The following is a 26,854-nucleotide window of genomic DNA, read 5'->3' as shown; positions in this document are numbered from 1 at the left end:
CTTTTGACTCTTTTGGTGAAGTCTTTTGAAGAGCATAGGTGTTTGATTTTTAGAAGATCCCATTTATCTAGTTTATCTGTTGGGTTTTGTGTGTTGATTAAACAACTTTTTATAGAAGTAAAACATACCAAAAAGGTGTAGAGTGTACAGCTTGCTGAGTTTTCACAAACCAAACAGGCAGCCATGGTGGCGGAGGGGGACGCCTGCCCACCACATGGCCTGCACTCACCTTCTGGACTTCACACGGGGCTCTTGCCTGGCTGAAAACCCCTCGGGCACCTCACTCAACGTTCACGGCCTCAGCCTCGGAGTCAGCCTCCTCGGTGCCTCACTTCCCCACTTCCTCATCTGCTTCTTTACCTGGGTGCCAAGTATCTGATCACTGGGCATCCATTACGCCAGGACCCCTTCCCACCTTCTTGACTGTCCCTCAGGCCTGGGGTCCAGCAAGCAGTGAGCGGTCCTTGATGCGCAGGGTGTCCCCGAGTGTCATTTGATTGTTGCACCGACTACATCTGCTCAGCCAGGGGCTCCTGGATGTCTGGGTCATCCTGACTCACCTGTGTCCCTGTCCTCTGGGTCACCTGGCAGGGTGGGCAACCTGTAGACATCAGTTGAAGTGATGGACGGAGGGTGATGTTTCCACTGCAGGGATGTGCCTCAGGGAACAGCCAGGGTCATTACTGACCTAGGGTGCTGTCTTAGTTATCTAGTGCTGCTATAACAGAAATACCACAAGTGGGTGGCTTTAACAAATGGAAATTTATTTTCTCACAGTTTAGGACGCTAGAAGTCTGAATTCAGGGTGCCAGCTCTAGGGGAAGGCTTTCTGTCTCTTCTGGCTCTTTGAGCTTCTGTTTCTGGGCGATCTTCATGTGGCTCGGCATCTCTCTTCCCCCATCTCTGCTTGTTTCAATTGCTTGTTTAATCTCTTGTATTTCAAAAGAGACTGATTTAAAACACACCCTACACTAACCCTGTCTCATTAACATAACAAGACAACCCGTTCCCAAATGGGATTATAACCACAGGCATAGAGGTTAGGATTCATAACACATATTTTTAGGGGACACAATTCAATCCATAACAGGCACCCAAGGGAAAGGCTTGTTGCGGGGAGCTGGTGGGTTAGGTGAGTTCTTGCTGGGACAGGTCCATTCAGAGCCCAGGACGTCAGCCAGGACAGGAGGCCTCGGGGTGGTGGGAGGGCTGGGGAGGGCAGACGGAGCCTGCAGAGCAAGCCAGGCTTCTCCTCTCAAAGTGGCTGTGGCTTAAAAAATGATGAGGGGGACATGTGCTTGGTTTCAGATCTCCACTACAAGCTGATCATGAATCAGAAGCCGCCAAAGAAAGGTAAGACCGGGGCTCTTCAGTGCCTGCTGTGGAGAGTAGCCCCTATAGACCTTTCTGCCCACACAGCTGCACTGGCGTTTTACACTGCCCCCAGCCACCCAGGTGCAGGACTTCTGCTCCCAGGGTGCCCAAGACCTGATGTCTGTGTACTAGGGACAGTGGGCAGAGCAGTGGGGAGTGTCTGCTCAGGTCTCTTCCACCTGAGTGGAGGCTTCCGAAATAGAAGGGCCAGCCCCTGCCCTTCTGGCTTCACCATGCTGGTGGGTCCTTCATGGAGGCTTGATGATGTCCCAGCTGAGCTCCAAGCAGGCCCGGTCCCGGGCCTCTGGCCCCATACCCCAGAAAGGCAGCTCTGGGCACAGTCCTCTGTAGAACCGCCCTGCCATTCCGCAGCAATTGTGGGTGCTGGGTGGGGAAGCAAGCTAGAACTCAGCCTTGCACCTCTGGGTCGGCCTCGGCCCGAGCCCAGTGCTTCCTTGTGTGATGGTGATCCCCCACCTTGCCTGTCCTACAGCCTTGCTCAGGGCTTGCCCGCCATCTGAATGGTGAATAGTGCCAGTCCGGAAATGGCCCCCCACTAGCTGGGTGAAGGGAGAGGCTAGAACGGGGTGGTGGGAGGATGCCCCCTGGCGAGCTGTTCTGGGAAGGGCCTGAGAACCTTGACAGGACATCGGGAGGGTCAGTCCTCGTGTCCAGGACCTGCTGCTCTGCTGCTCCCAGACCCCTGCTTTCTGGCCGAGCCCTCAGGAAATACAACCTTCCCGTGGCCGCCTCTCCCCCAGGCACCAAGTTGGGGGGGGGGGCGGGTCAGAGGACAAGGGCTTGGTCAGATGGGGTGGCAGAGCCACTGTGGACAGTGAGAAGGGACAGAAGGTGGGGAAATGTGGGCTCGGCCCTGGCCACGACCTGGCGGGGGCGCTGTGGCGGAAGCCAAGCTGCTGCCATCTTGGGCTCAAGCCTGCGTTACACCCCCCCCCAGGCAGCTTCTCGACGTCCAGCATCCAGTCCAACAAATCCGTCTCCAATTCGACAGTGTCGGGTAGGGAGCCCTGGCGGAGTCTGGAGCCCCGATGTCTCCGTGCGGGGCAGACTTCGGGGAGCCCTCCTCTATGCTGGCCCGTGGGTCGGGGTGAAGGAGCCTTTGAAGGAACCGAGGCGGGCGGCACGAGAAGCCCTGTGCGCTGGACCCACCTTGAGGGGCGCGGGAGGGGAGGGACAGGTCCAGACCGGCGCGGGAGGCCTTGAGGTGGGTGGGGCTACGCGGGCGGGCGGGCTGGCGAGGGCCCGAGCGCAGCACGGGAAGCCCGGGACTAGAGCTGAGGGCGAGCTCGGCGGTCACTAGCAGGAGGCACGTGGGGGTAGCGTGGGGCTGGTCGGGCTGGTCCGGTCGTAGGCGGGCCCTGCGCGCCCTGTGCTCCCTGGGCCAGCAGGACGCTAGCTGACTGCAAAGCGAGCAAGGCCTGCGAAGCCGGCGGGAGGGCCCCTTCTCTCCGCTGCTTCCCCGGAGAGGGCGCCCCGCCCTTCCACGCAGGGCAGGCAGGCGGTGGGCCTCTCCCAAGGTCCCCGCGGGCTCTCTGGGTCCTGGGAGTAAACGCACCGGGGGGGCCCCCAGACCTCTCGTTCAGTTGCATTTTGACCAGAGTCGGGGGAACTGCATACGGGGCAGCTCCTTCTCACTACCTCCCTCACCTGGCGCTTGTGGAGACCCGCTGGCTCTACTTGGGGACTGCGGGCCGCCGCCCTCACCCTCAGATCCCGCTCACGCCTCCCAGCAGTCCACCAAAGGAGGCACAGCTACCACCTCTCCTTACAGAGGCGCCCTTGCCCTCTGATCTGGCCCCACCCCAGCGTACAGAGTCCCATCTGTACGAGGCAGGGGCAAGCACTCCTCCGGCACACACCCAGTCCTGGAGGGCATGACAGTGGCCTGACCACTCAGTGACGCCTCTGTTGGGTCTGACTTGCAGCCGTCTCTCAAGGCAAGGTCAGGACCCAGCCCAGCTCCTCCAAGAAGCAGGACTCGAAAGCAGATGTCCCCCAGAAGGCAGACTTGGAGGAGGAGCCCCTGAGCCCAGGCTTGCTGCACAGCGGCAAGCCGGACAAAGCCCCTGGTGTGGGGGTGCAGGGCCAGGCCAGGTGAGCCCCCCGGCACACTGGGCACAAGCCCTTTCCTTGGGTTCAGCCCTGGAATGAGCATATGGCTTGGCCCCCTTGCTTCTGGGTTCCTCTCAGCACTCTGAGGGCAAACTGACAGCCAGTTGGTCTGCCTTCCTCCCCTCCCCTGCTGTGCCCCAGAACCCAGAAGGGGGCCAGCAGCAGCCCTGAAACCATTTTCTTAGAAAAAGAAACAGTAATTTGACCTCCAAATGAGTTTGCTTTTTACCAAGAGAACAGTGAGTCGTTTCGGAAAACCCCTCTAGCAACCGTGTTTGGCCTGATTAGAACAGAGCAGGTTTAAGAGCGGTGGTGCCGCTGCTCCCTGACCCAGCAGGACAGAGCGGCTGTGCTCCGTGACACCCCAGCATTTCCGGACTTCTCTGGAAAGCAATGAGCTTGGCACTTTGCATTTCGAAAGGAGACCCTGTTCCCTAGGTAGTGCAACCAGCAGGACAGGCTCCTGCTTCTCTGCACACAGTCCTGATTCCCCACTAGGCTGGTCAGTGACCACACACTCCTCGAGCCACATCTGACCTGGAGAGGGAAGAAGGGGCAGGCCCAGGTCACAGCTGGCCCCAGAGACCCACTTGGTGCCCAGAGCACCATGGCTGGCTGGAGAAGGGAGGCTGTGTGGATGCCACCCTTCCCCACTGTCCCCACACTGGGGTAGGCGTGGCCCTGTTAGACCGATCTGGGGCTGCTGCAATGACTGTTTCAGAAACGAAGATGCAGAGGCCTTTAGTGTGGGGGCCGCCCCTGGGGCGGGCAGCCAATCCAAGGGCAGGCCGGTGGCCCCCTTGGTAAGCCTGCCCCCGCACCTGCGAAAGCCCACCACAGTGCAGCAGTGTGAGGTGGTCATCCGCCAACTGTGGAACGCCAACCTCCTGCAGGCCCAAGAGGTGAGGCCCGGGCGCGGGGGTGGGCTCCTGCCGCCGCGGGCCCCACACATCCCTTCTGCCTTTCAGTTGCAGCACCTCAAGTCCCTATTGGATGGGGAGCAGCAGCCTAGGGCCGCCCTCGAGGAGCCAGGACCCAGCTCACCCAAGTGAGTGCCTCTTGCCCGCCATCCCTCACCAGCAGTCCTGGCTGTGACTCATGGCCAACTGTCTCCTCCCGTAGGGACCAGGAGGCCACACAGTTCCCCAAGGTTGCCACCAAGGGCCTCTCTAAGAAATGGTGAGTCCCTGGCACCAGGAGGTCCTGGCAGGGTGGGCAGGTGCAGAGGCAGACCAGGCCATCGCCCATGGCAGCAGCTCAGTCAGGGCTGGCCTGGCCCTGCAGTGACCCTCCTCTGCCCCCCAGTCTGATCCTGAGCTCTGTGCCCGTCACGGAGAGGGCCATCCTGCCCGCCCTGAAGCAGAGCCTGAAGAGCAACTTTGCTGAGCGGCAGAAGCGGCTGCAGGTGGTACAGAGCCGGCGCCTGCACCGCTCGGTGCTTTGACCCCGGCCGCCGCTGGGGATCCTGTGGCAAGAAACCAGCCCCCTATAGCGCTCCAGAGAACCCTGATACTTTAAGGCAAGCTGAATTCTGAGATAAAACTCTCTAAAGTACTTGACCTGAGTTAAGAAACTTTTTCTTGCTCAGATTTTACTTTCCTGCATTTGCACAAAAGCGCATTATGAAATAAGTAGGACCCAACCCACTGGAGACAGAAAATAAAACTTGTTTAAATCCCTTGTCTCATTCCTCACTGTCCCCGGCTCTGCTCCTGGGAATCCACAAGGAGCCTACTGGGCAGTTCAGTCTGGCTCATCTTGACTTCAGTGGACTCAGCAGCCGTGGAAGAGGGGCGCGCAGGCAAAGCCACTCCGTCCTCTGGGAGCCAGAAGCATCCACGTGGAACTGGTGTGATGTGGGGGACCCTGGCAGGACCGGGGGCTGCCTTCCAGGTTTCTGGCCTTGTGCTGTCCTGCCTTGGCTGGGAAGTACTGCTCAATGGCTCACCTGGCTGAGCCCTGTCTGTCCGCTTCAGAGGACCACTGCCAAGGGAGTCCCATCCTTTCTGGGGCCTGGACTTTTCTAAGCTGGGTCTCCCACCCTCGACATCATGTGTCCAAGGCTCACGCCACCCCTCACTTGCCATCCTGGATGGCAGCTACTTCTGCTCCCTGGGGATGGCCAGTTTAGTACTGACTCTGCCCTGGCCAGTCCTCCCCACACTGCCTACCTACCTCCTCAGTGTTCATTTCAGTGTCTCCTTCAGGGCAGGAATTCTGCCTGGAGAGCTGGGTCAGACGGGCAGGAACTGGGGCATCCAGGGCCAGACTGTCACCAACACTGATGGAACAGGGCAGGGAGCCCAAGACTCATCGAGGGAGCGCAGTAACAGATTCATGACAAGCACAGGAGTAATAAATTTATTATAAGAACCACAGATGACATAATAGTGCACATATAAAAGGTGGACTCCTCTTGTCCTGAGGCCGGCTGACTGGCTGATGCCCAGGGTGGCCTGGCGGCATGTGCAGGTGGTACACAGAGATGGTGTATGGCTTTGGGGCAGGCCTGGAGGACAGCACCTGCCCAGCCTCAGTGTGGCTTTGCCCTGGAACAGGCTCTGGGGGGGTGGCTGCATCACAGCTGCCAGGGTAGTCACGCTCCATCCTTCACAGCTGGGCCTTGATGCCTCGACCCAACTTGTGGGCACTTGTGGGATGCCCGGGACAGTGGTGTGGAGGGTAGGTGCCCAGAGGTGAGGCCAGGCCATTCCTCCAAGGTGAAGCCTGCTCCTCAGGAACCCACTGCCCCTGTGATGTGTCCCACATCCCAAAGGTGATGTCATCTGTCTAAACCCAGAGCTCCGTGTTGTTTCCTATGCTCTCCATGTTCTCTTGCAGAAGCAGGTGGAACCATATCCTAGGATGCACATGATGCTCTAACAGGACCCTGAGTTCTGCGCTCATGCACTCAGTGGATGTGGCATTGGCGAGGACTGGGGTGCGTGCCAGATGAGCGCAAGAGGGGCAGCGTGGGGAGTGGTGGGTGAGAGAAGTGCTGGACCCCAGATGAAGTCTACATGGAGAGACTTCTTTAGGAATAGACAGCCAGCCCTTCCTGGCTCAGTCAGCTCCACAGCCACTTGTCGGAGGACTATCTGAGTGTGGGAAAAGGTCTGGCAGGTCCCAAGGCAGAAGATAAAAGCAGGAAAGCTAACCAAACCCAGGCTCTCTAAGGAACCAACAACACCTAGAAACGTCCAGCACGAGACTGCATCTCCAGCAGTCTCCAGCAGGGTGCTGCTATGCGTTCGATAGGCAGGCCTGGTGGACGCTCTGCGCCCAGGTGTTGAGCAGGGCTGTGACTGAGTGCTTGTCAGGGAGCTGCAGCAGCCGTGAGGTCATGCACCGATACACCGACTGCAGGAAGGGGTTGGCGTCTGCAAGAGAGCAGGGGGCTGTGAGCACAGCACCCTCCTCAGGGCACCCAGCCTCTGTTCTCGGCCCCCAGAGCCACTGAACACCAGGCTGTTGACTGCCCCACACCGAGGGAGCGGTGGTGAGTGGTGCCCACTGGCAGCCAGGCCAGGACCACGCCAGCAGTCAAAGACATGGGACTTGGACCCCACTCTGGAGCCCATGGCTTTCCCTTGAACATCCTCGGGGTCCTTATCCTGACCCCCAAAGTGCCAGCTCTGAGCCTCAGGGGGACCATCCCCCATTAATGGGTTCTCTCCAGAGCCTCTGGCTGGCAGTCATGTCATCCAATGGGTCCCCATGAGCCCAAGCTCCTACGGCCAGAGGCCTTGCGTGTACCTCACGTCAGCCCTGCAGAAGTCATAGCGGCCCCCAGGAGCAGGCAGGCCTGTTCTCAAGCTGTGGCTCCCACACCCTTCACCCACACAGCTCAGTACAAGGCGAAGGGACACTCGGGGGCAGAGGCTCCCTCTTCACACAGCTGCAGAGCAGCCACAGCTCTGTGCAGGGGGTGCGGGGGATACACAGGCATGGCCCTGTACACAGGAGACTCTGGCACCTGGAGCTGCACACCCACCCTTGCCGTGTACCCACCGTACTGCCACTGCTGGTCGACCCAGAGTGGGCTCTGGGCAGGGTAGTCTGCGGGCACGCTGAGTTCCAGTGGCGGCACACTTGGGAGGTCCCTGTCATCTACAACACATGAGGATGCACCTGTGACCGGCTGCAAGCTCCACCTGCCCCAGGACTGCACCTTTGAGGGCTCTTTCTGCCCAGGTTCCCCCAACTGAGATGTTGCACTCTCAGGTCCCAAACACAGGGTTGGGGGTGCCCTACAGTGTCTGCCCCTACCCTCCAGGCCAGCAGGACATCATTTCTACCAGAATTAAGAGTGTGTTTGGATCTAGGAGCGATGGCAGAGTTGGTAGCTGGCAGGGCGCCCTGAGCACAGGGAGGCTCCTGGGAGGCCTGCAGGCCTGGGGGTGGGCCTTAGGGTGTCGTGTGAGGGCGGGGCCTGTGGGGGTGGGGTCTGCGGGTGGCCAGTGAGTGCTGGGCCGAGGATGTGAGGAGCAGACCCATGCCAGCCCCAGGCACAGTCCTCACCCAGCTTGCAGATCAGGTGGACAGTGCCATTATTGCTGCAGTGAGAAGGGTCCAAGTTCACCAGAAACTTGGAGTCCAACCGGGCCACCTCCCCCTGGAGCACATTGGGGATGCTCTGTCGCTCGTCGTCCTCAAATTTACGCTTCCGGGTACACACCGCAGGGACCCTGGAAGGAGGTGCGTGGTGAGCAGGGGCCAGGCCGAGGCCACCCCCTGCAGGCCAAGCGTACGTACGTGATGGGTGGGCCATGGATGGCCGCCATGGGCGGCATGAACGTGCGGTACAGGGAGTGGTTGAAGACTGGTGAGCGAATGTTGGCCAGGACGGCATCCAGGAGGGGCTGGCACAGGTACTGCTGCTTGGTTGGTGGCACTGGGGGCGGCGGGGGTGTGGGCTGAGGACAGGGCAGGCGTGTCAGACAGCTGGGGCTCACAGCACCCCAGGAATGCTGTCCAGGCCCCCGGTCTCATCTTCCTTGTCCACAGAGCTTGAGTCACAGGCCCCCTCCCCTCCTCACAGCCCCCATACCCACCACCCCTATCAGACCTGACCTGGGCTGAGGCCATCTCCCACTGTGGTCTGCCTGTCCCACCTCCCTGTGACTGAAGGCCCCTCACAACTTCTGTTTCCAAGCCCTGCCAACCTCCCTTGAGGCCCCCGGCCCTCACAGGGTCCTCTACTCACCACGGCCATGTCGTTCTTGAGCTTCTCCAGGGCGATCTCACACTTCTGCAGTGTTTTCAAGGGACACCTGCAGGGGAAGTGTGTGGCCATCCATTAGTGCGGGAGAGCTGGAGGGAGCTGGTTACAGATGGCCATGGTATCTCCATAGGAAACGCTTGGCAAGGCACCATGCTGACCCCAGGCCCACCAAGTCTAGGTGATGCAGCCCTGCCCCCAAAGCTAACCTTTATCTGGTCAGCAGAGATCAGGCAGTGGAGTGGATCCAGGGAAGGGCAGAGGCCCTACCCAGGGCCAGGACAACTGCTCTCATCTAGGCTGGCCCTGCCCGCCCCTCAGCCCCACAGGTCAAACGAAGATCAATCCCAGAGGTCCTGGAGGTTGTCCAGCTCTGAGGGTCCCAGTTCAGCACTAACTGGCATTCTTCCCAAATCAGCAGAAAAGGGAGAACCTTCTAGAAGGGGCACCCAGCCTGTGCCAAGTAACACAAAGGCTCACCCCATGCCCAGGGGGGCCCCCACCTATTTCCAAAGAAAGCGAAACAGACTCCGGGGCCCGAGTGTGCAGTGTCAAGAACCTGGCACCTCCCTGCGTTCCGAATGTTTCATTTCACACTGAACGTGTGGGCTCCAGCTGTCACTTTGCAGACGAGGTGACTGAGACTCAGAAACATCAAGTCACTTGCCCAACATCACCGCCAAGTCAAGGCAGAGCTGAAGGTCAGACAGACTCACCACAGGGATGGGTAAAATGACACCAGCCAGATCTGCTGAGGGCAACGGTGAGGGGCTGTGGGGTCCATAGCACGGACCCAGAAGAGTGTGGAGTGGGTGCCAGCAAAGGTGCAGCCCAGGCTTTCAAAGGGAGTGGTGCTGCAGCCCCAGCAGATATACCCATGGGAGCCCCTGGCCGGGGCCCTATGAGCTGCCCTGGCCCCTTCTCTAAACGCACGTTGAACCACAAGCCTGTCTGAGGCCAAGGCCACTGTCCCATGGGTGCAACTGCCTGACCACAGCAGGCATGCCCAACTTGAGCAGGGCTGGTCATCCAGGGAGCACATGGCCAACGCTCTCATCCTGGCTGCAGCAGCCCCTCCCGATGGGCCGGGCCCACCACACAATCAGGGACCCTCCACAATGGTGGGCGCCAAGCTTACCGCTTGGAGGGGTCTGTCAGGATGTCCAGAAGACTCTTCATCTTACTCAGGTCCTTTTTTCTGTCTGAGACAGAGAAGGGACACTCAGACCCTGCCCTGGTGCCTACGGCCCAACCCCCCGGGCCAGCCCGCACCTTCGTTCTTGTCGATCTTGTTGATCATGCGGCGCAAGGGCTCAATATACTTGGACAGCTGCTTTAGCTTGTCTAGGTACTGCTGTTCCTCAGCCTGGCTGGAGCCAGCAGGACTCATGACTGAGCTGGGGTTCACTGCACGGACACAGCTGTGAGGGAAGGCTGGCCACCCGCCCGGCTCTGCAAACACTCAAGGTCACGTGCTTGGGTGGTGAGCAGCTCAGCTGGGCACCTGCGGCTCCATGCAGGGATGTGTATGGGGATAGCCCTCCCAGCCCTCACACCCAGCTCCCTGCATGCCCCTGGCCCGACTTACCTGGGGTGTTTAGAGGTCCAGGTGAAGGGACGCTGAAGTTCTGAGGGGTGCGTGCAGTGACTGGGCTCTGGGAAGGCTGAGGTGAGGGGCTGGGCAGGAAACTACTGGGGGATGGGGCAGGGCCGGAGCTGCGACAAAGAAGGAGACGTGTCGGGGGTGGGCGGAGGGCAGCGCACCCTGTGGGTGGGCGGCACCCGGCCTACCTGACGTTGGAGTTGGGCTGCGAGCTAGGCTGGCCAGGCTGTGGAGATGGCTGGGGAGGCGGGGGCATTGACTGGGGGGTTGGCACCTGCTGGCCCGGTGACGGCGAGGACAGCATGGGGAGGCTGCTCTGGCTGACCTGGGAGCAGAGGGCGGACTCAGCTACGCTGTTGACGTTTGCACCCACCCCACCCGCCCACTGCAGCGTGTCCATCATTCAGGCTCACTGCCCTGCTCCCACTGCCCCCCATCCCACTCTCACGTGCTCACCCACATGTTGCTGTCTCACAAATACAAACACACACACACTCCTCACAACACCCCTTTCCCTCTGCCCCCATGGGCAGATGCACACACGCAGTGTGTGGCTCCCTACTGTGCACCCCTCTACCGCCATACCAGACACTAAGCCCTCACTGCCCCGGCACAAACCATTTCCCTGCAGCTCACACCAATCACCGCCCGAGGAAGGGCAGAGAAAACCCCCCTTCGTCAACCAACCAAGGCACTGGCAGAAAGACCAGCCCTGTCTGTCCCGCATGGAGGACACGGCGGCCAGAGAAGGCCCAGAACCCCTGCTCTGTGGGCCAGGGAGGTCTGGCCTCATGAGGAAGTGGCCACCTCCTCCCCCATCTGCTGGTAGGCAGGCCCATCTTCCTGTATGGTTCCATGAGCCCAGCCCACCCTACCCCCCAGCCACAGCTGCCTTGGTTCTGTCGAGGACAAGCCCAGCTGGAAGACCCATCTGCCCTGACACCTGCAGGTGACTCTGACCCTGCTGACCAGATGCAGGGGAGCAGGAAGACTTGTCTTCACCGGGTCCCATGAGGGTCTGCATGCACACTCACAGGTGGTGGCGCCAGCCCCAGGCTCCTCCAGCCACCCACTCTGGGTCTGAGAGGGGAGGGACTCTCGTCAGACGCTGCCACCCACTCTGGGCCTGAGAGGGGAGGGACTCTCGTCAGATGCTGGACTCCAATCAAGGTCCTGCCACTCATGGTTCTTAACCTGAATTCTCTCAACGCCGTTTCCCTGGCTGCAAAGTAGGGGCTGCTTGCTCTCTGTCCCCACAGTGCTTGTAGGAGGCACAGGCACCTATGTACCTGTCATCACTAGGGACACCACCACTGCTTGCTCATGAGCTCTACGGACGAAACCACACCGCCCAGGAGTCGGGAACAAGTCTCTGAAATAACCGTGTCTCCCAAGTGCAGTCAATGGTGATTCCGAGGGTCAGACCCGAGGACTGAGGAGAGATCTGCCAGCCATGAGCATTCCTCTCCTAGGACGACCCTCACCCATGCCCCTCCCCTGACTGACCAGGTTCTACAGACCGACCGAGGTGTGTTCCCTCAGCACTTTGACACTGGTGCCCCCAGGAACACGCCTCCCACCTCCCCACTCTCCCCGAACAGGTTCTAGAGCATTGGGTCAGACTTGCTCGCGAGTGGCGCTGCTTTCTTGCCTCGGGAACCAGGGAACAGGAAGGAACATCTGGAAATGGGAGGCACGTCCTCGTGCCTGATCCTAGCCCACCAGCCTCTCTCTTAGGACCGCGTCGTCCAAGCTCACTCATGACTGACTTTCTGCTCCTGTGCGTTGCCCCCCTCCCACCCCCAACTCTGAGTCTCCAGATGGAGCCGAACGGAATGCTGGGGTAGAGGCTGCCAGGGGACCAGTCCCGTGGAGGGGTGTGGATGTCACCCACCATCATGATGCTTCTCTCCTGATAGTTCCCTCACGCCCCGGTCTGCAGCTTTGACTTTGATCAGCACCTTGTGGGCTGGACAGTCCAGAGGGAGCCCCATCCTCTCCCAGTCTGACAGTGCCCAGTGGTCCCCAGATGTGCCTAAGCACATGGGTCCACCTTGGCTCCTGGCTGTCCCAGGCCATATGCTAAGAAGGCACAGAGCAGGGCGCTGTGGCCAGCAGACCCCAGAGGCTGAGAGGCAGGTTACGGATTTCCAGTGGGAAAAAAAACAAACAAACCAAAGCTGCCCTTTCATCTCCCAAAGGAGGAAACCAAGACCCGGAGAGGCTGCAGGGGCTCTGCGCTGGCTGCCTGAAGCTGCTAGGCTCCCCCCACCCCAAGTTGCTAAAACATGCCACAGGGCAGGAGGCAGCCACCAAAGATCCATCTCAGGAAAGAACTGGCCTAGCCAGGTGGATCAAGTGAGAAGAAGCCTCCCGTTCTTCCTTTAGGTGGACAAGAGATCTGGCCAGGCCTCTGTAGCACAGAAGAGCAAGGGTTTAATGGTCTCTTCAGTCTGGTATGAGAGAGTCTCCTGAGGGGCAGCCTTTCACAAGCACAGACAAAGCACCAAATTAATACTGCTCCTCCTCCCGGGAAGGCTTCCTGCCGCCAGCCAGCGCCTGACACACCATCGTCACCACATTTGGAGGGGAAGACGGAAGCTCAGAGTGGGAAGGGACTTAGTCAAGGACACGTGCTGTGGGGGAGCGCCGGATGTGCTCAGTGCAAACGCCTCAGCAACTCCCGCAATACCTGCTTTTCTAGGAGCAAGACGACCTCGCACCACAGCCCAGAGGGCCTGCTGAGGACCCATGTGTGGACTCAGCCACTAGGGAGGCTGCGGCGGCTGTGCAGAGGGTGGAATGAAGACTTTTGAGGGCCATGGTGGAGGGCAACCCCTTCAAGGAGTGGGGACCCAGAAGACAATTTAAGTGTAGAGAACAAGCAAAGGGCAGCAAGGGAGGGGAGCTGGGGCACCGGGGACAGACTGGGGCAGAAGACCAGAGGCTGGTCTCAGGAGCGCTCGTCTAAGAAGAAACCTCTGGAAAGGCTGGTGTTACCACACACTCTGGCCCTCCCTGGACCACTCGCCCACCTGACACATTGGGAGCTACTCTGCACTCATCCGTACCACCACCCGGAGTCCAGCACCCTTGTGCCCCTGGCCCCTTGCTCTGCATGTCTCCTGCCTCCACTTGAGGCCCTGGTGCACACCTCCAAAGTGCAGCAGACAAAGACCCACCTGCTTACACCCTCCAGGGAGTGCAGCCCACCCTACGTGCTCAGCCACGGCCTGCATAGGCCCCGCCTGCACTGACTTGGGCCACCTGCCTCACCACCCCCAACAGAGTGCTCCTGTCATCTCGGTGCACTACCCACGCCCACCTGAGGCCTTCGTGCAGGCCTGTGTGCACTAGTGCAGTTGTCTCCATCTCCCACAGCAGTACAGGTTCTGAGGCACGCACTGTGTGGTCTTGCTCCCCCAGCAGCCCAACCCACCCACAGGAAGTGGGGACTTGATGCCACTGTGGGGTGGGCAATGAGATTGTGGTGTCGGAGGGCAGCGCTGCAGGTTCTCCCTAAGCACCTTCATTTGTGGTCCGACATGAGGCCCACTGGGTGAGCAAGACCTCCTGGTCCTGGCACAGGAGCTGGGATGAAGGGTCCCAAGGCAGGGCACATTCAGGGGCCAGGCCTGGGCCCTGAGGAAGCGCAGGGAAGAAGCACCAGGGTCCCAGGGTGTGAGGCAGGCACAGAAAACAAACAGGCAGCATGTGTCAATTCAGGAAGAGGGTTGGCCTGGGGCTCAAGGCCGGAGGAGAAAGTCTCTGAGTCTGGCCAGGCCCTTGCCTCTGCATGTGTAAGTGTGTATGTATGCAGAAGTAGACGGGGGCAAAGAATGGAGTTCAGGTCCCAAACCTAAGACTGAAAGCACTTGGTTTGTTCTGTTTTCTCATGAACTGAAATGTTTGAGAAAAGCAAATTTCAAAAAATTTACAAAAAAATACATCACTTATGAGCAGTATTGTGTAAAAACCACACGTTGTTGAGCAACCAACTCTTACTGCTTCTCGGGGCCCAAGTGACAGCCTCTTCCCTCATCACACCCGTGCTGCGCACCCTCGGTCACATCGGTGGGTCCGTGAGAGCCACCACCTCACGTAGGCGCAGCCGAGTGATAAGATACAGGAATAAAGGTTGAAGGGAGCTGGGTGGAGACCTGGGGATGTAGGGACCACTCAGGGGCCTGGTGTGAGGAGGGTGGGGTGCAAGGGGGAAGGCCCCCATGGGAAGGTAGGGGCGGCAGCGGAGTCCTGCACTCCAGAATACCCCTCCACCTGTTTTATTCCTTCTCTGACCACTGTCAGGGTCTCCTCTCTCCCAACAAGCACGAGTAAGCCTGCTTTAAAAATTCATTCCCCTTTCCAGAAACTCTCCGACTTCAGTCTCCTGCCGGGACAAGGAGTAGTTCCTAAACGCCGCCAAACCTGTACTGCACTTGCCAGCCCTAAGCTTCACGGTGCACCTGGCACTGACAGTGGAACCTAGTGAACAAGCCCATGGGCAGGGGGCTGGCTGCTTCTAGAGATGCCTCTGTCACATACCCCATGAAATGTGACACAGGCGACCCAATTTTCCATAGCATGTATTTCAGGCACTAACTTTATTTTGGCTTCATCTTATTTTTCCTATCTTTCTTCCCCTCCATCTAACTCCCTTGCCTTATTTCTGGGTGGGCGTTACTACAGATAGTAACACACAATCCATATAACCTGGGGCTGGCTGGATGTGACGAGAGGCAGGAAGGAGGGACGGAGAGACTTAGCGAGTCGACGGGCCGTGGGGGTTTTCCAGTCTCAGTGTGAGGTGCCTGTGAGAAACCCAGGGGGATGTCAGCAGTCAGCAGCAGGGTGTGGGGGAAGGGAAGGAAGGACACAGGAGAGTCAAGCACCATGAGGCCCAGAGCAGAGGCCGGGCGCCACGGGGGTCAGACAATGTTGGTGGTGGGGCACCGAGGAGTGGGGAGGGTTGGCCAGGAGGAGGAACAAAGTCATCAACACTGCAGGGAGACTGAGTTTCCAAAAGGGCGCTGGGACTCGGGACCCTGCTGAGAGGCCAAGGTGGGGGGCAGAGATGGACGACCCTGGGCGAGGTTTGGGTATAACTATCCAAAACACTAAAGTACTTGAAAAGATACTTAGCTCCCATCTTCTGCAGAAAATGATAACATTAGAACTCTCCAAAATACTAAGCTGAAAAATAAAAAACATATTTTGCTCATATCCCCTCAAGAAATATACTCTGGGTTTTGCCTCATTAAATAAAAGAACGGTGAAACCTGGCTTGGCACCCTGCCAGCAGTTGTAAACACAAGTCCTTGTGATTACAGCGGTGTGTGGGAAGGAGGGTAAGTCACCCCTCTGCTTCTTGAGGGCCTCGGCATGTGCTGCCTGCAGGGGTGCAGGGCGCCGATGGTAAATACCTGAGCCGGGGGCTGTCCGCCCGTGGGAAGGGCGCCTGGTGGTGCGGCCGACACAGCGGTGGAGGGTGGGAACCGGGCTCTTACTTGCATCCCGCCTTGGGCCATGGCTGCGGTGATCATCTTTGGGGACAGAGGGACAACAGACAAAGTAATCGCAACACAGAAATGCAGTGCACGGGCAGGGTGAAGCGCAGCGTGTGCACTTCTGGGACCCGGTGCCCATGGCGAGGCACCTCTGAGGGTGGCGGATATGGGTGGACAGGGAGAAGTGGTGAGGTGTGCCCCTACATGTCAAAACCCTCAGCATTTGGAGGCCTGTCTAGGCAGTAGGAATCTAGAACAACCCCAAGAATGCTGCCTCCAGACAGTTCTAGGAGTGCATGCCTTTGTGTGTCATCCTGAACAGACCTCTGATCGCTGGTGAACCCACAGGAGCAGTGGTCAGAATCAAGGGTGGGTTTGTGGGAGAGCAGGCTACTGGGGACAGACTTCAAAAGCATGATCACATTCCACCAAATCTGCTACAAGGAAGAGTTCTCCGTGACTAATGCAAAAAGCCCACCTGCAGCAGCCCCCCGCGACACTGTTTCCTCTCCACAGTCGGCCACCAGAGGAGAACAATTCTGGGGACCTGCACTCAGCCTGTCCCTCATCACCTCCGGGCCTCTCTGAGACTCCTGGTTCTGGAATATACTGAGAAAATGGGTCTTTTAATACGAAACCAAGGGGGAAAGGTGGGAGGGAGAAGCATGGGACCTGCTTGGGGGACATGGGGTAGAGTTTATGTGAAAGCTCCCTCCAAAAGAATGGGCAGATTTGTTCTTAAACACACCAGATGATCACGGGCTCCAGATTCCATTGAGGACTGGGACTGCACCCCTATGAACGTGCGCTTCTTGAAATATAAAGGCAACGTGGTAATCTTGTTGTAGCCACGGGTCCTGGCCTGGCTTGCACTCATGGGAACTCAAATGGGGTTCCTGAGGCCCCACCACCCTCACTGTGGGCCCTGGGTTAGTGGGATGGAGGCCTCGCCTGGTCCCTGGAGGGCAGGGCCTGCACGCGTATCAGTGCTAGTAACACGGCCAAGCTCAGAAGAAAAGCGGGATGGCACCGTAGAACAGAGCACACCAGCTCTGAGAGGCTGTAGCTGGTGCGCAGGGAACGGGATCCATGGCAGGAGAGCAGCCTGTGGGGAGCGCCCGCATCGCACGTGCCCCACACGCACACCGTGGGCCACATGCAGCAGGCTCCATGAGCCGGGTGGCGTGAGCACAGGCAGAGGCCAGCCAGAGCTGCGTGGCAGCTGCAGGAGTGGGGCTGCGGAGGGGACATTCCTGCAGCCAGCCCTGGACAAACGAACTTCCCGTGGGAGGAGGGCAGGGGCTGAGGAAGTGATGCCCCTGGTGTCTGCCAAAATGCGGGCGTGATCCTGCTGGGCCCACCACCCACTCCCCTGCAAATCAGACTTAGAAGTGGGATAAGGACTGAGGGCTCAGAGTGTCCTTAGGGCTTGAGGAGGGTCAGTCCCCGCCAGAGGCCCTGCCCTGATGGTGTGGCCAGACGTGGCTCTCTCGATCTTGGCCACAGCAGTATGGGGGGCGTGAGGGCACTGGGGTAATGGTGTCACCCCATTTACAAGTGGCTGGCTGCCCTCAGCAGAAGACATCCGAGAGGGTAGCACCAGCAACAGCACCCCTTCCAGAGAAGAAGAAGAGGCATTGAAGTAAGGTTGGTGGCATGAGAAGGCACAAACTTTTTTCCCAGGAAGAAAAAAAGCATCATGGAAAGAAAAGCTCAAATCTTATTTACTACTGTTTCTCTTATAACTGAGAAATGCTAATACAGAAACCTCATTTTCTTTTAACGTGAGGTACAACGAAAACACACCAGTCATGTTACTGAGCTGGAAAAGCAGGCTGCCAACCAACAGAACCTTGTTCTGAAGAGACGCTAGCTACACTGCATAACTTGCCAACACGTGTCCACCCAGAGAAAACCTCAGCACACGTGCCTGCAGGCTGCTGGTCTGCCCTGCCTCTGTGCAGCAGGGCGCTGGCCTTGGAGGCCCTCCCCGGACCGACTCAAGCTCCACCGGAGAGCAGCCGTACCACAGCTAGGCAACACGCATGCCTACGACGGACATGGCTGTGAAGACAATTCTCTGTATCTCATGCATTATAGTTTCCATACTGCCAAAAATCATGGTTACTTAAAAAAAAAAAAAAAAAAAAAGGTTAAAAAAACAAAAAACCCAGAGGGATTGTTTGCAAATGGAGACATCCCTTTCTGCTTTTCTCCTTCTGTGTGTGTGGTCACAGAGAGAGTTCAGGGAAGAACCAGAAGTCAGTGTAGCTAAAAGCAGATTCCTGGAGCCCTGGTGGCACAGTGGTTAAGAGCTTGGCTGCTAACCAAAAGGTTGGCAGTTCAAATCCACCAGCCACTCCTTGGAAACCCTATCGGGCAGTTCTACTCTGTCCTACATAGGGTCACCGTGAGTCAAAACTGACTTGAAGGCACCTGACAAAAACAACAAAGCCCCTCCTCCCAGGGCAGTGTCATCAGGCATCATCCTCAGCCATCTGACAAACAGCTGGGTGAGAGCCACACACACGTGCCGCAGGGCTGCCTGGGTTTCCTATTGCACACAGGGCCTTGGGGCTGCAGTCCTGGCAGAGGCTCCCTGGGCCCCTCTAGCACGCTCCAAGATGGCAGCTGGTCAACCTTCTCGAAAGACAAGGCCACGGGAGCACCTCAAACCCAGTATTTGTTTGATGAAACAAGCCTGCTCTGCGGAGTTCTTGCGGCAGTTCACTGGTCTTTGTGGAGCTGCAACAGGTGGTGAGTAGATGTCTGCTGTGGACACCACATAGGAAGCTCTGCATCTCTGGACCCTAGTTAAACTACTGGCTGATAGGATTCAAGGGCTCTAAATGTGTTTTTGCCGTCTGACCCAGTAACTTACGTCGGGAGACAACCCAAAAGTCAGCCATGGATCAAAATAGGAATCACATCACTTTTAGTAGAAAAATCTCAAGATCCCAGAACAAGACAGTAATGAGGGACAGTGCGATACATTCATAGGAGAAAAATCACACAACCATTCAAGTAACATTTACCAACAGTTCTTAATTCATAAGAGCATTTTACTTCCACATGTGAAAAAAGCCAAATATAAAATCCTATGTGCAGCATGGCTTCAATGTGGAAGAGAACTAGAAAGAAAACACCAAAATGTTTCTCCCTTGCTTATACTTCCTCAAGGAGCCCTGGTGGCGCAGTGGTTAAAGCACTTGGCTGCTAACTGGAAGGTCGGCTGTTCGAGATCACCAGCAGCTCAGCAGGAGAAAGATGTGGAAGTCTGCTTCCATAAAGACTTACAGCCTTGGAAACCCTATGGGGCAGTTCTACTCTGTCCTATCGGGCCGCTATGAGTCGGAATTGACTTGATGGTAGCAAGTTTTTTTTTTTTTTTTAAAGGAGCCCTGGAGGTACAACGTTTAAAGCTGCTAACCGAAAGGCCAGCGATTGAAACCTACAAGCGGCTCTGTAGCAGAAAAGACCTCACGATCTGCTCCCTTAAAGTTTACAGCCTAGAAAACCTTATGGGGCAGTTCTACTCTGTCCTACAGGGTGGCTATGACTCAACGGCACACAACAACATACTTGTCTTATTTATTTACACGTCTCTCAACTTTCTAACCTTACACAGTCACCACATAAGAACTTTCAAATAAGAGCATCTGCAGCCTTGTTATGTCCACTGTACCAACCCAGGTCTCCAAAGAAGGCTGCGAATCCGAAGATCCTGCCTCAGGAAGGCTGGTCACACCCAAGTCACTCCCTGGGACCCCGTTGTTACTAGAACACTGACGAGAGGTTGGCCACCCTCCATGAAGCTGCACTGGCTGCAGAGGCAAGACCAAGAGCAGCAGCCAGAAGTGGCAAAGTAAAGAAGCTTAGAGCACTGCGTCCGGTCTAAAAGCACAACACAAATGCGAACTGCACACCCGCAGTCTTCTGCTTCTCCTGCTGCTGCGTGAACGACGTCCCTGCTTTTCCCACTGGAGCTGGAGCACAGATGGCCCTGGTGACAGGTGAGGAGGCTCGGGAGGAGGCAAGGACAGTGGCTCCTGCTGGCAGCCAGTCACCAGGTACTGCGCTGTGCAGCTCTCAACACGCACCACCACCTCTCAGTACCTGAGAGGAGGTCCTCGCCACAAGACCGAGGACCTGGAGGGAGAGCCTGTGTGAGCAACTTGCCCCAGAGCATGCAGCTGGTGGTGGCAGAGACGGAGTCCAACTTCCGCACCAGGGCTGCAGCCTCCCCCAGCTGCAAGCATGGAGTTCGCAGTACAGTTCACGCAAGACCATGTCTGAGCCAGTGGGGACGAGGTGGCCCTGGTTCCGGGTTACTTAGCCCAGTGACGATGGAGGCTGCTCGGTGTGCTCAGTGGTACCCAAACACTTCTGATTCCCTCGGATGGCACTCTCCTCCTCAGGCAGCTACTCAGGGACTTGGACAACATAGCTGGGACCGGAAGGACTGTCACAGATCCCCACTCCCACACTGGAAACTGATGTCTGACACAAACGTGAACGCACCACCTCCCAGACGTACAACGACCTGAGGCGCCGAGCCGCTGACACTGCAGCAGGCACACAGTGAACGAGGAGGGTGCAGGGATGCCACTGACACTGCTTGTCAGGCTAGGCCCAGAAACCTTCTCATCACATGAGCAAACACAGTCTGACTCCGAAAACCAACGTTCTGCTTTTGAATTGGGACTATCAGTGCTTCCACCACTGGATGGAGACAGGAAGAACGAGGTCCCAGACTGGAAGATTCTCTCCTCACCACCAGGGGTGATGGGGACCTTAAAGCGATGTGGCCTGACTCTCCAACTTCTAGAAAGGAACTAGGATTGGGCCTCCTCACAAGAAGTCCCTAGAATAGTCCCATCTACACCTGATATGACCCAGTGGAGCGGGCGCACATACTCCTCACCCCACAAGGCCTACGCACCACACGCAGGCCAGGTCCTATGTGCAGGGCAAGCCTGTCAGCCGAGTGGGAAGAAGGGAGGCAGAGGAGCTGCTGCTCTTCCTGCTCCCACCAGAGCAGGCAAAGGCGAAGGCAGCCCTCTGGCCCACTGTGTGGTGTCTCTGGGGCCGGCCCAGTCTCCAGGAGACACGGCTGCTCTCAGCCTCTCCTCGACTTCTAGAGCTGCTCTCCACCTCGAGCACAGCCCTGATCTTGGAGACTGAGACAGAAGCCAACATTGAACGTGCTGAGCTCTCCCCTCTCTCAAATCCATGTACTGTCACTCAGCATGGGAGTGGAAGGGATAATGAAAGAAGAAGCAAAAGAAAGGAGGAAATGCCTGTGGATGATGCAGCTGCTGTGGCCCCAGGCCCTGCCTGAGGAGAGCTGACCACTCCAGGACCCGGGGCCAACTCCTAGGGGAGTTCTCATCCTAAAGAGCACGAGGGGGGAGATGGGCTTCAAAATCCAACCAGGACCCCTGAGCTGCAGTGCTACCTGAAATCCCACTCCATGTGTATGTGGATATGCACCTGCTAGGGAGCTATGAGACCCCATGGCTCTAGGGCCCTCACCTGGACTCCGGAAGCTACCATCTGGGCGGCTTGAGGTGTCTGTACTGCTGTTTGCTGCTGTACCTGCGGCTGCACCTGCGGCTGTACCTGTGGCTGCTGCACCACCATCGGCGCTCGGACCTTGAGTGGGGGAAGAAGACTTGTTGAGGAGCCACCCAGGGCAGAGGGCAGAGCACCCACTATCTCTGTGGAAGTTTTTAACCTCAAAGTGTTTCCTGAGATGGAAGACAGGATTCTCACGACGTCACTGGCTACGATGCAGCTTCCTCTCCAACCCACAGTCCACAAGTTCATCAGAATGTCCCACCCCAGCCTGCTCGAGACGGCATGGTCCAGCCCCACTGTTCCCCACTCTGGCGAGAAGTAGCACTGTTCCCACTGGGACATCTGCATATGCCCATCACCACCAGCGACCACCACAAGAGGCAACTGCTTCCCTTGTGGACAGCACAGCCCAGCTCACTCAGCTCTGGAGCAGCACGCCAATGGCCACGAGTGCTGGTGCTGAGCCCTGGACTCCTCGAAGGAGGAACAGCCAGAAAGGTGAGCATGGGCCACAGAGCCTGGAGGACAAGCAGGGTAGCTGTGGAACCACCAGGTAGAGAAGCCTCCAGAGGGGTGGCCCCTTCCTTGGATATCTCCATCCAGGCCACCAGACCCAACAGCAGCAGGGTGCATGGGGCTCAGGTCCTAGCAGTCCCTGGGGGCTGGGCAGGGGGCTGGCTTGCAGGTGATAACTGTGTGACAGGATCTTCCCTAGCCTCCTGGTCTTCCTCTGGGAGGCCTCTATCCACCCTACTAGTGTGGCACACTCCACTCAATGAATGGCAAACAGGAAAGGTCATAAAAGAACCAAGGAAGTGAACCAAAAATCGATAAAAGTGGCCCCTTAGCCAGGCTACCCCCACCCTGCTGGCTTTGCTCTTTGTTGTCTGTTTAAGTGTCACTGCTGGGATTTGCTTTGTACAGAGATGCAAAATGAGACAGAAAATAGATTTTATATAATAAACATGAAAACAGCTGCCACTGAGTCTATACTGACTCATGGTGACCTCATGTGTGTCAGAGTAGAACTGTGCTCCACAGGGTTTTCAGTGGCTGATTTTTCAGAAGTAAATCACCAGGACTTTCTTCCAAGGTACCCCTGGGTAGTCTTGAACCTCCAACCTTTCGGTTAGCAGACGAGTGAGTGTTCTCTGTTTGCACCACCCGGGGCTCCATTTTATATAACACCTCCCTCAGGGCTAACAGATCTGTGCTCAGGACATAACTGCAAAGTTAGCAAACCACTGTTGACACCCAACAGAGGAGGCACATCCACCCCAAAGCAAGAACAAGCGTGGTGCCTTGTGAATCTAATTACCCAAGATCTCAAGAAGCAGTGAATGCCACCTGTGCAGGGTGAACAGCAGCTCTCAGAGTGCAACGCTTTCTGCTGAGCCTGCTTTGGGGAATCAGCCTTGGGGTGTGTGTGTGAAAGGCCTCCTTGAGTTCCAACACTTGGAAGACAAGGAAGTATCGTTTACAGTCAAAAATCCTCAGAAACAGCCGCCAACAGAGCCGCTGGCCACACCGCCCCTCCCCCCTCCTCGAAGAGCTGTGCCCTGCCACATGCCATGGGTACTCACAAGTTTCAGCTGCTGCTGTGTGTACAGCATCTGTCCAGGCAGGGCTGGTGCCTGGGATGTCACAGACTGTGGCGGCAGCTGCAGTGGTTGGTTCTGAGCAACTGGCGGCTGCTGGGGTGGCGGCGGCGGTGGCTGGTGGTGCTGCGGGTGATGCATCTGCTGCAGTTGCTGCGGTAGGGCCTGGGTGGGTGGAGGCTGTGGCTGCTGCATTGGTGACTGCTGCATCGGTGGGGCCTGCAAAGCCTGCTGCTGCTGCTGTTGCTGCTGTTGTAGTTGCAGCTGTGCCATCCGCTGCAGCTGCTGTTGCTGCTGCTGTATCTAGGGACAGAACAAGTTGACAGTCAGCTCCCTCGCCCCCAGGGATGCCAGCTGCCCTGTGGTGGCTGTGTTCTCAGGAAATCCAGGTGGGCGCTGGTACAACCTGCGATGAAGCCTGCCTGGGATGACCTCTTAAACGGGGAGGAAAGGGGATGAGCTGCTCACAGAGGGGCTCTGGGCCCCTGAGGCCAACACTGCAGACGCACAGTATGCTTCTGTGCTCTGCCACCAGAGCCCCTCCACCTCTAGGCCTGGACAGCATCAAAGAAGGGTAAAGGGAAACATCTAGGTGGTTAGGTATAGAGTACTAGAGAACAGGTGCAGCTCCAGAAGCAAGGACAAGAGCTTGGATAACTGCAGATTTCTGAAGCCTTCTCCAGTGATGCCTGTCTGTGCCTCAAGTGGTAAGCAGTATAAGCCTCATGAAGAAGGCCAACGTCTGCTTTCAGAAAGCAAAGGAAAAGCGGCGGCTAAATGAGGTCCACTGTCAGTTCTGGGAGTGATGACCTCCACGATCCAGAGGAGGGTGGCAACTGGGGAGGGGGGACCAGAAGGCTAAGGCCTGGAGGTGCCAGGGGATGGAGAGGCCATATGACCTGACAACAGATGCTCAACGTGTCTAGACTGTGACTACAAACCATGAGAGAGAAGAACAATTCATACAGAGCTTCCAACGTGACATGCCACTCCCCTGCAAAACACCAGCTGGAAGTTGATTATACTGTGGCAGATGCCCAAACACTCAAAGGCAAAGCAGCAGGCAGGCAAGTCCTCAAAAGGAACTCCACCAAGGGAGGGGACAAGCATTCCGCATCTTTGAATGTTCTTCTCATGTCTTGCTTTGGCTAGCTCTTCTATGAGGCACTTCTGCCCAGAAGCTTCCACTGATCCAGTGCCTCAGCACCTAGTAGGTCTGTGCCAGGCACCCTGCACCTGACTGAGGCCCTCCTCTGCACTCTGCTCACAAGTCTTCTCATTGTCCCCAGACCTCGCGGAGCCATCGCGAGGGGCTGGCACCAGGTGGGCTCTGGGCCCCTGCACGCAGCACTGTGGCAGCAAGGGGCCAAGGCTTGCAGACGAGAGGAGGAAGGCAGAGAGTGGGAAGAAGGACCCTGGTACCTGTTGCTGGTTCTGATGATGCAGTTTAATCAGGTGCTGCTGCTGCTGCTGCTGCTGCTGCTGCTGGAGCTGCTGCTGCTGCTGCTGCACCACTGCCTGAAACTGTTGCTGCATGGCGCTCTGCTGCGCCTGGAACTGCTGCTGCTGCTGTAGCGCTGCCTGCTGCTGCTGGAACTGCTGCTGCTGCTGCTGCAGCGCCACCTGCTGGAGCTGCAGCTGGGCTGGAGATGGAGACTAGGAGTCAGGTGCAGGTGCATGAAGCCAGGGCATTCTCAAGAACCCAGAGGGCCGCACAGCAATGGAAGCAACAAGAAGCAAAGGCCCATGGCCATCACTACCGTGCAGGCAGGAAGAACATTCAGACGGAGCCCACTGCCTGGACTACTGCAGGCCACAGGTCTATGCTCGCTAGTTTGAACATAACATTTATTAAGACACAGATACGATGGGAAGTAGCATTTGTGTTGATTACGGTACTTACTACCTTGAATTACTCTGTAACAGCCAAAGAGTAAAGAAAAAAGTCAACCAAGTGTGTTGGATGGACAAAAGGCCTGACCCTAGGTTATAGGTTTCCAAGTTATGGACATTTCCTATGAACAGAATCATATAATATATGGTCCTTTGTGATTGGCTTGTGTCACTCAGCATAATATCTTCAAGGTTCATCCATGATGCAGCACGTATCAGTATCTCATTCCTTTCTACTGTTGATTAATTAATATCCTATTGTATGGATATACCACAATTTGATGGACATTTGGGTCATTTCTATTTTTTGGCTAATACGAACAATGCACAACCATGCACAAGTTTTTGTGCGGTGGAGTTTCTTTTTAGGGTGATGAAATGTTCTAAAATTGATTGTGGCGATGATTGTACAACACTGTGAATATATTAAAAATCATGAATCATGTACTTTAAATGGGAGAGTTGTATGACATGTAAATTATATCTCAATGAAGCTGTTTGAAATAGCCAAAACAATCTTGAAAAAGAACAAAGTAGGATGACTCATACTTTCAATTTCAAAACATACTATAAACTTTGGTACTGGTAAAAGGACAGATGTAGAGACTAATAGAACAGAATTGAGAATCCTGAATAAACCCATACATCTATGAACAAATGACTGTCCACAAGGGTGTCAAGTCCACTCAACGGGGGAAGAACAGTCTCTTCAGTAAATGGTTCTGGGACAACTATGTCTCCACATCAAAAGAATGAAGTTGAACCCCTACCTCACACTATATATGAAAATTAACTGAAAATGGATCAGTGACTTAAATATAAGAACTGAAACAATAAAACTTTTAAAAGAAAACAGGGGTAAAGCTTCAAGACCTTGTTTTTGACAATGGATTCTTAGATATGACACCAAGAGCAAGAGCAACAAAAGATAAATTGGAAAAGATAAACTGGACTTCATCAAAATTAAAAAACTTTTGTGCATCAGATGACATTATCAAGAAAGTGAATGGGAGAAATACGAGAAAATATTTGGCAATCATAATCTGATAAGGGTTTAATATCCAGAATACATAAGGAACTCTTACAATTCAACAACAAAAAGACTAATGACCCAACTAAGAAATGGGCAAAGGAGTTGGATAGGACTTAATATACAAATGGTCAATAAGTACATGAAAAGATGCTCAATATCATTAGGCAAATGCAAAACAAAACAACGAGATATTAACTTCACACCCACTAGGATGGATATTATCAGAAAAACAAAATAAAAAGTACTGGGATAATGAAAAATTGGAACCCTCATCCATTGCTGGTGGAGTTGTAAAATGGAGCAGCCACTGTGGAAAACGGTTTAGTGATTCCTCAAAAAGTTAAACAATTACCACGTGACCCAGCAATTCAACTTGAAAGTATATACCCCCAAAGACTTGAAAGCAGGGATGCAAACAGATATGTGTATACCAATGTTCGTTGCAGCATTATTCACAATAGCCAAAAGCTGAAAACCCAAGTGGTCGTCAACAAAATGCATAAACAAAATGTGGGCTATCCATACAATGGAATACTATTCAACTATAAAGAGAAAGAACTCAATTAAGAAACAGGCAAAAGACTTAATATACCAACGGTCACCTTGAAGACTAAGGTGCGCCTGACCCAAGCCATGGTGTTTTCAATCGCTTCATATGAATGCGAAAGCTGGACAATGAATAAGGAAGACCGAAGAAGAAATAATGCCTTTGAATCGTGGTATCAGTGAAGAATACTGAATGTACCATGGACTGCCAAAACAATGAACAAATCTGTCTTGGAAGAAGTACAATCAGAATGCTCCTTAGAAGCAAGGATGGCGAGACTACATCTCACATACTTTGGACACGTTATCAGGAGGAATCAGTCCCTGGAGAAGGACATCATGCTTGGTAAAGTAGAGGGTCAGTGA

At 55.9% G+C, this 26,854-nt stretch overlaps 2 protein-coding genes across 2 annotated transcripts in view; one reads left to right on the top strand and one right to left on the bottom strand.

Moving 5' to 3' along the window:
* The window catches only part of LOC101353186 (coiled-coil domain-containing protein 74B), a 7,330-nt gene extending 2,146 nt beyond the window's left edge, over positions 1–5,184 (top strand). Inside the window, exons 2-8 of the mRNA XM_023740538.1 lie at positions 1,309–1,353; positions 2,333–2,392; positions 3,321–3,489; positions 4,229–4,409; positions 4,476–4,555; positions 4,630–4,686; positions 4,813–5,184. Coding sequence (XP_023596306.1) covers positions 1,309–1,353; positions 2,333–2,392; positions 3,321–3,489; positions 4,229–4,409; positions 4,476–4,555; positions 4,630–4,686; positions 4,813–4,951 — 731 coding nt within the window. The 3' untranslated portion in view covers positions 4,952–5,184. The remainder of the gene's footprint in view (positions 1–1,308; positions 1,354–2,332; positions 2,393–3,320; positions 3,490–4,228; positions 4,410–4,475; positions 4,556–4,629; positions 4,687–4,812) is intronic.
* Positions 5,185–5,302: 118 nt separating this feature from the next.
* MED15 (mediator complex subunit 15) overlaps positions 5,303–26,854 on the bottom strand; it is an 81,273-nt gene continuing 59,721 nt past the window's right edge. The window contains exons 6-18 of the mRNA XM_004386218.2: positions 24,439–24,659; positions 23,002–23,319; positions 21,374–21,493; positions 15,755–15,874; positions 10,520–10,656; positions 10,317–10,444; positions 10,001–10,135; positions 9,867–9,930; positions 8,714–8,780; positions 8,263–8,423; positions 8,029–8,195; positions 7,519–7,617; positions 5,303–6,887 (exon numbers count right to left, since the gene is read on the bottom strand). Of these exons, the coding sequence (XP_004386275.1) occupies positions 6,751–6,887; positions 7,519–7,617; positions 8,029–8,195; positions 8,263–8,423; positions 8,714–8,780; positions 9,867–9,930; positions 10,001–10,135; positions 10,317–10,444; positions 10,520–10,656; positions 15,755–15,874; positions 21,374–21,493; positions 23,002–23,319; positions 24,439–24,659 (1,874 nt within the window). The 3' untranslated portion in view covers positions 5,303–6,750. The remainder of the gene's footprint in view (positions 6,888–7,518; positions 7,618–8,028; positions 8,196–8,262; positions 8,424–8,713; positions 8,781–9,866; positions 9,931–10,000; positions 10,136–10,316; positions 10,445–10,519; positions 10,657–15,754; positions 15,875–21,373; positions 21,494–23,001; positions 23,320–24,438; positions 24,660–26,854) is intronic.

The sequence above is a fragment of the Trichechus manatus genome, unplaced genomic scaffold (assembly GCF_000243295.1).
Source record: "Trichechus manatus latirostris isolate Lorelei unplaced genomic scaffold, TriManLat1.0 scaffold00157, whole genome shotgun sequence".
Classification (NCBI taxonomy): domain Eukaryota; kingdom Metazoa; phylum Chordata; class Mammalia; order Sirenia; family Trichechidae; genus Trichechus; species Trichechus manatus.
The sequence above is the reverse complement of the archived record's forward strand: the minus strand, read 5'-3'. Positions and strand labels throughout refer to the sequence as shown.